Source organism: Saccostrea cucullata, unplaced genomic scaffold (assembly GCF_032062105.1).
Source record: "Saccostrea cucullata isolate Sc308-1 unplaced genomic scaffold, CSIRO_AGI_Scuc_v1 ctg6, whole genome shotgun sequence".
NCBI classification, from domain to species: Eukaryota; Metazoa; Mollusca; class Bivalvia; order Ostreida; family Ostreidae; genus Saccostrea; species Saccostrea cuccullata.
In genome coordinates, this window is record NW_026938995.1 from 455,001 (window position 1) to 464,802 (window position 9,802).

A 9,802-nucleotide genomic window follows, 5' to 3' on the forward strand; every position below is an offset into this window, starting at 1 on the left:
TGGTCCATTAAAATCTATAATATAGATAGCAAAATATTATAATTTCCAACACTAACTTTTGTGTTTTAGTCACAAATGAGTTTTATATGCTCAATTATATACATTTACTAAGAAGTTACAAAATAATTGATTTTCACAGTAGGTACATCTGACAAAACAATTACATGATACTTAAAAAAATTTCAAATAGATACCATAAAATCCAAATTAAACTATACTTACATTAAAGTATTTTAGCATCTCTCCCATTTCATGGGCAAATTTATTCAAACAGTTCTGTAAAAAAATAATGACATTTATAGTAACTTTAAATAAATTTAAACTATTGACTAGTAGAGTAGTATTATATATGAAATATTGCATGTAGAGTGTAACATTGAAAATTTTCATCCCAAGAAAAGTATTGTCAACTGAGGCAAAGCTGAGGTTGACAATATTTACGAGGGGTGAAAATTGTCAATAATACACTCAACTACATGCAATATTTATTATATCATACTGAATGTTTTATACAAATACATATTACAGTCAACCTTGTGCGCATTAATTCTGCACAGTCAATATTTTTGGGAATATCACGTCGTCAAGCAATGTTACCTGTTTCTACGCTGGAGGGCGTGGCTTCATTATTCAGCATGTAATAGTTTTTTTAATAAATGTTTCTTGTCAACTAATTTACATAAAATTATTATATTTACAAGAATTTCATGCAGAATGAATCCTCTGAAAATCAACCTGTATCAGCATGCATTAGCACAAAATTCCATTACCACTGAAAAGAGTCCCAAGGACCATATTGCTCATCAGTCAAGTTGGCCCCTGCTCTTCTTAACAGTTTTATATTTTTTCCCTGCAGAATATTTATTTTGATTTCCATTTTGAACTTTTTGTTTTGTCTTTTCTGGCCAAGTGGTTCTTGAGAAGATTTATTTTTATTATTTAGTAATAGTTTCATTCTTTTTCACTTCATTTGAACATTCTTGTATCTCATTCAGCTCTTTGTGGCAATCTTGGTTGAAATTGGCCATATGGTTCTGAGAAGAAGTTGAAAATATGTTGACACAGGACAGAGAAGAGAGTGATGAAATATTTAAAAAAGTTATAACCATCCTTTTAGATAACATTTTTCCTTGGTCACCAGTATATAAATAAGTTATAAAAAAGCTCATCTGAAGTAAGTTTTTCTTAGAAATATTTAAAAATAGATCAAATACACTTGGCTGTTTAACCATCAGTTCAGATAACATTTTTAAAATAAATACTGAAATCTATCAGTAATCAGTATATAAATAGTTATAAAAATTATAATTTATTCATAGTTTTTTTTTTTTTTTAAATGTTGTACATGTACAATGTATTTAGTACTTCAACAATACAACAATGCACTTGTTATGCACAAAAATAGACATCCCCATATTCTTTCAATAATGATGCACGTTATTTTCAATTAACTGCTCACTCTGGAATGCTATATAATTCAAGAAATCAGTACACAATCAGGACAGGCAAAATAAAAAGACAACATGCAATGTGTATAATGCAATTGGTTTGGGACATTTTCAAACATTTGCAAACTACATTTACTTCATATTCATATATTAAATGCATGGAGATCAAAATCACTAATTCAAAGTGCTATAGGTAAAATCTTACTATTTAATAGCCATTTCTTTACAAAATTCACTGTTTTCTATTTTCTATTCATAATATCTAATACTTCTAGGTCAAATGAACTAAAGACCGTGCAAATCAAAAAGTCTCTGACAACTAGCTGTTTGTGTTGTAAAGTGCCGTGTGGGAAAATGATTAGAAATGTCTTCATTTATATGTTTGGAACAGGAAATATGGTGTGTTAATTCAATCACTTTGTTGGAACAGATAGTATTGAAAAAGCACTGAATATAAGGTGATCATGCTAAAAAGAAAAGAACAAAACCTGCATGGTCTCATTCCTGCTAGAAGTAGCTAAGGTTAGCATCTGTAGCAGGAAGTAGACCTAATGCATTGTGGGATACTTACTGATACCATTGTATCATCCTATCATTAGGAAAACAAAATGTGTTATTGTCAGTACATGTGACCTTTCAACAATTCCATGCAATTTCTTCATAAAAAAATAGTTTATGGGTTTAATCATACTTCCTTGGAACAAAAGATATCAAATTTTAGAATACCATTAAAATGAGTAAGTACATGTAACATAGAAAAACATTATTTTATTCCACTATGATATTGACCTTTGTCTGCAGTTAAATCTAAAAATAAGTCCTGCCTGATTCGTGACTCAATACAATGTTTTGTTTTGTTTTTTTAAAATATATTTCCTATTCCCGATATCAAAGAATGGAAACAAAAAGATGTTTCCAAAGGTCACATCAATTTCAAAGTTCAAATGCAGGTCTGACAGGAAAATGACCCATGTTTTACAAAAACAGTACTCCAGCAATCTGTGTTGGGATTTTAACCTATTGTTTTATATCCCTGTAGATAGAACATTAAGACAATATTAAAGATTACAGGTTACAATGTAAAACCTACCGACATCATGTTGTCATCTTTAAAATATGCTGCCAAATCTCGCACACCAGTAACAAAATCACTGAAAATATGAGCATAATAAACCTGAGAACTGATAAAATAATCAAATTTAGCCAAAAAAATAAGCTGTCAATGAAATTCAGAATTCATATTGTTCCTTTAATATTTTAGTATTGCTTATATTTTTTCTAACTAGTATGTAATTTTGATATCTCAATGTGATCATTTTCATTTTTTTTTCTTTAAAAAAAGAGTGTTAGTTTTCAAAGGCAAAAATATTTGATTACATTTTATTCATATAAACTTTAAAAAGCATGTGGGCAAACACACTGTACTTTAAGATTTTTTTTAACTGCTGTGAGATGGACCACCTTACTCCAATATCTGTTTCTGTTAACCATGACAACATTCTCTGCTACCTTACCTACTGGCTCGTTTGAATGATTTCCCGGTTTCTATCATCAATGAACACAATTTCACAAGCTGCAAAAAACATTAAACAGGCATAGGTTTTACAAATATCTTCATCGATCTACTAAAAATCTTTTTTTTTTATTGTTATAATTCAATGTTTACTAAATTTCACTTTCAAAAGGAATTCAAATAAGCTGTTGACCACAAAATGTGTAATACATTTAGTAAATATCTTGGGCATGTAAATTATTATACAGAGATATACATTTGTGAACCAAGTTCATTAGGTTAGGCAAAAACTATAAAAGGCACGAAATTTGTATCAATTGATAATAACTGAGTTCTCAGGAATCAGACAATTTTTTATTATTGATAATGGTGTAATCTCACTCTTTCTAGCCTGGCTTCCAGGACATCAATGTCATTTTCTGCAGACTCCAAAGAGGCCCTGAAACAACATCAAACACAATCAATGTCTGGTAAATGTTACATGGTTAAGTTCATTAATGAACATACTTTAATCACTATTTAATGATCTAAACTTTGTCTAATTCTAAATATGTTTTAATTTCATCATTCCTTCAGCTATAGTTCATCTTGAAAATTCAAAATGAATATGACTAAGTTTGTAAGGACAAATGTACTAGCGGAGCATCCACATGTATATCTATACAAATGTTAAAACTCTATCTGCTGTTTTATTTAGTCAAGATGTTATCCTTTACTTTGTTGCAAGAGGATAATGTTGTTACAAAAACAAATTATACGTTATTGTTGGTAAGAATACATGTATAATGTGATTTCTTTCGTTTGAGGAACGAATTAGACAGAAATCAATTTCTACTTGGTAATAATAATGAGTGCATTATTCCGGATATTTAAAGTTTTCAATTCGAATACCTGTTCAGGTATGTTCAGTCATGCGGTTCAATAGAACCGGTTTTTCAAGAGATAGTGAGTTAAAGTCAGTTTAGGACGACACGTAGAGCTGTGAACACGGTTTAATTTTGAATGAATCCAACTTATATTTATATTGTGTATCTTAATAATATGTATATTATTAATATATTAAAGCTGCTGCATGTCGTTGCTAGTCCAATTTAATGTGTTATGTTATATATCATAATTACTGATTTGGTATCAGGAATGAATGGGTTTTAAAGGAGAACATGTACATTTAAAAATCCTCAGGTTTAGCAGCATCTTTCTATAGGTAAGGTCAAACAGGAAATCTACAGCAACATCGAATCAAGGATAAATTCTAAAAAGGATGTTAAAAATGTCCAATTACAAAAAAATATATAGACAAAGATCTTCCTTTCAGATTGGGAGAACTTTGATGAATGGAGAACTAATACTTAATCCAGTATTACACAAGTTCATGTGACAAGTAACTTAGGTGACATACATCTGGAAAGGTGTGGTAACAATAACACATGTAAACACATGTAAGATACACCCCCTTACAACCCTAACATGTATATTCCATATACAAACTGACACCAATAAACTAAAGTAATGGTTCCCACTTATCCTGTTACTCTAATTGTTTACTTTTGTAGGAATTGTAATTTAATGGAACAGTCTTCCTCAAATAAATACTTTGAACTTCTATTTCATTCTATTTTATTGTATAATATATACTTCGTAAATAAATCATTGCAACCATATCTTAATGTTTTCCTTATAGAGGTCAATGGTGCTGTAAAATACCAATTCAACAACAATTAAACTAGAGGTACTGTGAGCAATCACGAGCTCACTAAATGACTCCCCGCCTCCCATATGAATATAATGGCAGTGTCCATGTTTAGCTATGGGAAACTCAAAATGTGTGCTGGATCAAAAAGTAAAATAGAAGGTGCATGATGGCAATATGTAATAAAGAATCTGTGAAAGTCTCATCAAACTGCATTCATTGGTATGAGAGGAGCTGTGGATTAGAGATGGGTACCCCAAAGCGTAACAGACGGATGAAAGTACAGACGGACATCTTGATTAATATATCCATGTACCATCCCACATTTCAAGCACGGGGTATGAATATATAAATTCAATAATGAAAATTACACATTCATTAACAGTTAATTCAATGTTGTAAGTGATGTAGTCAGTCTTTGTGCAGGTACGAGGTGCCTCAATTGTCTGTTTACCTACTTGACATACTCTGAACTTGACAGCAAAGATTTAGAATATGAAACTATAAAAGTATACCCATATATTTTTTTTCAAGATATATTGGTCAAGATACCTTGTTTTTATTAACCAAACTAAATCTCGGTCTCAATCCCTCGGTGATGAATAATGCAAAATTGAATAGGTACAAATGTATTCATTACACAAAGGAAGTTTTCATATCAATTTTACAAAAAATGTAAATAATGGAAGGGGAAAATGATATTATCCTTAAATGTTTTTTAACATAATATTTTTTTGTAATTGGAACAATTTCCTGATTGAGGCAGACTAAATGTGATGGGAAGTTCTGTCTCCTACAGTGACACTACCAAGACTCAGAGATTGTGTTTGACAAAATTTTAACCCGTTTTACTCTGTGAATTAAAACTTTCACATGTTCCCATCTGGAGGAGCCAAAAAAAACACATAAGGATAAACAGGTATATTGACCCCTTTTCAAGATTTTGATTCACAGATCTGATTGAATTTTGTATCAGTATATAAATAAATGATCAACTCCAGAAACCATCAAAATGTGTGTAACCCATGCATTATTATTTTTGTCATAAAAGTTATTTTTGTCAAATATATAAAAAGTTTGTGCTGGAGTACTACCAAGCTTTAAATATAATTTATTTTAAAACAATCATTTCCTGATGAGGGGGACTATAAAATCCAGAATGCCCCTCAATTAAAAAAACCTGGCAATAAACAGAGTGTGATCTCCACCATGAATGCTATGATTCCTCTTTGATGAATAATATAAACACTTCCCTCTGTTAATGTGTGCCTATCTGAAGCAGGAGCCTAATGCAATTGATTATACAAATGTTTCCTCCATGTGAAAAATCAGTCTGGTAAAGAACCCAGACAGGAGCACATTGCCAGTACTCCAAGACTCCACAGACTAATTAAGACTTTATAGCAGCATTGGTGTCTACAACCTGGAATTAATTCAACACAGAAATTTCCTGAATTTAGAAAGTTTTAAGTTATTTGCTCATAGCAGGCATTTGACAGACTGTCATTGATTCTTATATTTCTAGTTTGAATACAGGGCTGCAAACCTGGTAATATACTTGAAGTCTTCAAGGAAAGCAAGTGTACGTCTTATAAGAATAAATTATCTCAGCCATGTAATGCATTAAATTCTGTGATGATCATGAAAATCAAAACATATCAGAATGAGGAATGGACATTAATTAAAATAAAAGAACAAAAATCACCTGCTCTACTCAAATGTACCTGCACAACATAAATGAAATATTGATCCTTAAAATTTTCAATAGAAATAAGGAAATAGGGGAAAGTGATTTGAATTTGCCATTCACATTTTCCAGAACTTTTATAGGGAATGTTCAAACTTGTATCATTTATTTATATACAGTCTAACTCTCAGTTTCACCAATGTATGGCATAATTTTATAAAAAATCAAAGATAAAAAGTAAATAATTATAATCATATTATATTTACTATAAAGCAATGACAAAAAAAAAGTAAACAACAGAAAATAAATACCCTGCAATTCACAATGAACACAAACATAAATATATCTTTTGGTTAATGCTAAAAACTTCAATTAATTGATAAGAAATTAGTGCATGACAATGTGTTCATATAAATATATGTCTTTCAAACAATTTACAAAATAGCCCCGGACTACTGGGTACCATTTGTCATATTGAAATAATTCCTAGCCAGGGTACATAATGCCTCACACATTCAGGAAAAATACAAACTGGATCAACTAAATACTTTTAAATTCAACCTTAACAATGACCCAAAAGGCAGCAAGTATGTTATGCAAACATTGCAAATTCTCATTCAGCAAAAGATCCTGTGACAGGAAATAATTAAGTTTTTTTATAGCTTATATTTGTATTACTCTGAACTATTGTATTCCTGTCCATGCTCTGTGAATATATTAAGCAAGTGCTGAAAAAAGCTAGTGAAATGATGAAATGATAAATCCACAGTCTGTATAGCCCAAATTACTTCCTTTCTCCTAAAACAGTCCTCAACCTTGAAGACACAAGTTCACAGGCCCTGTCAGGAAATACTAGTTTACAAATAACTAGAACGAGGCCCCTAAAACTGGCAACCAAATGTAATAAGAAAAGAGAGATTTATAAAGGAAATATATGGCTGGAACAGGCATTGAACCAGGGACCCCTGCATTACTAAGTGCTCTAGACTACCGCTGAGCTACCCAGGCCAATATATTCAAGGTCCGTAAAGCCCAAACTGCTAAAGGAGCAATTGTGCAGGGTTGTCCCTATGACCCAAGGAATTTCCGCATCTAGGATGAAATACTCCCCCACTATTCTCTATTCCCCCTTTATCCCCCGTTAGGGGAGGGACCTCAAAATCCAATATCCCTTGTTATTTCAATTCTTAGAAACAACCCCAATTGTGGAACATTATACATTCAAGTTTAAAAGTAATAGCAAGTGCAGCGAGCCACACAAAGTTTTGCTTGTCACTGCGAGCTCTACGGACACTGACTGGGCGAAAAGAAAGTTCTGACTTCTACACATTAATTAATTTTTTTCCACAGTAGCTTTGGACCCACAATGCATCGCTTGTTAAAGTTACCTTCTTGCGAGAATAACAACAACAGATCAACAGAAAGTAAACTCGTTTTGATTTAATGGCTTCATTGAAGATAAATTGTAAATGAAACGTTCGTCGTTAAAATCGGCACTGTTCAGGCTATCTTTTGGTAATGCAACTTACATACAATGTCATGTGACGTCAGAGTCTATGGACGTAGAAAATATCACATGCGGTTTGACGAGCCCACTCTAAATTAAATCTGAATAGGTATCTGCACTCACCTTAAACGATTGCACAATTAAATGTACAGGTATGATGATACACCAGATTACAAACAATCCTGACATAAATAATCAAGTTTTTTTTAACCTTTAGTCCAAAATATTAATCAAGAAGGAAAAAAATGACTGGGGGGAAATGTTGAAATTAAATCCAAACTAAAAGAATCTATGTAAAATTTCTACTAAACTTAATACTGGAAACTATTGGGTACTGTAACTAATTTGTAGTACCCCTAGTGTGCATTTAAACCGATGCAAACATCCATTGAAACTATCTGACTATACACTATACAGTCATAATACAGTCATGATTATATTCGAACTCACTTTTCCTATTTTTTCTTACCGAAATTTCGGAGAATCTTTCAGGCACTCTTTAAAATCTATTGTCGGCTTCATGTTTGTTTATTTTCTTGCTCAACTCAGCTCACATGATCCCAAATTGTTGGAAAAAACGACAATGTTTACATTTTTTAAGCGGATGACTTGCCTCCTACTTCCATGCTAATGTCCCGTTATTTCGCTAGGGGACGCTTCCAGTTGCACGAGAGTTCACCCGAGATTTGGCTTGACAAATTGATCAAACTTCCGACTCGTGAAGCAGACTGAGAGTTGGTAGGTCATTTATTTTTCTGTTCATTTCATCGAAGCATTCACCAGTTGGTAAATTTTGCCTTTGTTATATTCATTTGTACCCTTCTATTCAAAATCCCCCTTCCTAAGTACCTGTCAAGCCCACATTTTGATGTTACGTGTGGAGGCCTTGAATAGGTCGTGCACATTTCACCTTCAATGCTTCATCAATTTCTATGTTCAAGGCCGTCGCATAATTTGCAGGAGCTTGCATTGTTTTTGCATTCATAAACAGATTTTAGTGTTAACGGTGAATTGTGAAAACGCTCTGTATTTTTATAACAAAACCCTAGAAATGCTTCCTGGTGCTGAAGAAAGAAGGGGGGGCACATGGATCATATCAAAACTTTAATTGTTTAATGAATTAACTGATCACATGGTCTTATAGTTAAAATAATCTAACAGTGTCTCAGGACAAGCCCTTAACACAGGTAGAATGCCTCCTATATATTCGCAATGTAGCATAAAATTGCAGACTCGCTCCTAAATGATTTTAAGTGTATACAAAGGATTTGCACTAAATATAACTACAAAATTAATTACAACAATCCTTTCTGAGGTTGTGTATGCCTTTTAACTTTTAAAAAACCCATATTTTTAATACGAAAATTCAACTCATTTTCTCAATGACTTTTCTTGCTTTAAATTAACACTATGTTTACAAGAGTTAGAGTTATCTTCTGTTTTTTCTTTGCCATATTTCCAGTACACAGAACGCATTCTATAGTTAAACTGGGTCTGTATGATATTCAACATTTTACACGATAGAACATTCTATCAAAAGGACTTGCTGCTGGAGCATAACAATTTGCAATATAAAATTCAAACACCAACTACTAAAACAACTCAATGGAGAATACCATCTTGGACTGCTATTCTTTTACGAGACGAACACGTTGATGGCTCATTAATTGCAGTATTAGTTAAAATAATCTGACTATCGTGACAGGCCCTCACCACAGTTTACCTCCTATATACCCGTAATGTTGCAGTAAATTGCAGAACCACTCGAAACGGTTTTGGAAAGAAAATAAATGAGGTTACATTGAAAGTAACTCAAATTAATAATAACAGATCTTTTTGAGACTGTGAAAACCTTTCACTCCAAAAACTTTACGGAAACACTTTTTCAGAATGTATTAATGTCTGTTTTACAGACTGTTTAGTGTTTAGATTTCTCTTATTTATTGTTTTGACAGAA

At 32.1% G+C, this 9,802-nt stretch overlaps 1 protein-coding gene across 3 annotated transcripts in view; it reads right to left on the bottom strand.

Annotated features, from left to right (window-relative positions):
- LOC134252058 (arf-GAP with coiled-coil, ANK repeat and PH domain-containing protein 2-like) overlaps nucleotides 1-8,593 on the bottom strand; it is a 43,766-nt gene extending 35,173 nt beyond the window's left edge. For 2 of the 3 annotated variants that reach the window (XM_062734495.1, XM_062734494.1), the window contains exons 1-7: nucleotides 8,315-8,593; nucleotides 3,343-3,400; nucleotides 2,963-3,021; nucleotides 2,539-2,599; nucleotides 2,020-2,037; nucleotides 223-276; nucleotides 1-14 (exon numbers count right to left, since the gene is read on the bottom strand). The exon at nucleotides 1-14 is cut by the window's left edge and continues 45 nt beyond it. In XM_062734495.1, the coding sequence (XP_062590479.1) occupies nucleotides 1-14; nucleotides 223-276; nucleotides 2,020-2,037; nucleotides 2,539-2,599; nucleotides 2,963-3,021; nucleotides 3,343-3,400; nucleotides 8,315-8,367 (317 nt within the window). In that variant the 5' untranslated portion in view covers nucleotides 8,368-8,593. The remainder of the gene's footprint in view (nucleotides 15-222; nucleotides 277-2,019; nucleotides 2,038-2,538; nucleotides 2,600-2,962; nucleotides 3,022-3,342; nucleotides 3,401-8,314) is intronic. The other variant, XM_062734496.1, reaches the window with a different exon arrangement.
- Nucleotides 8,594-9,802: the final 1,209 nt, after the last annotated feature.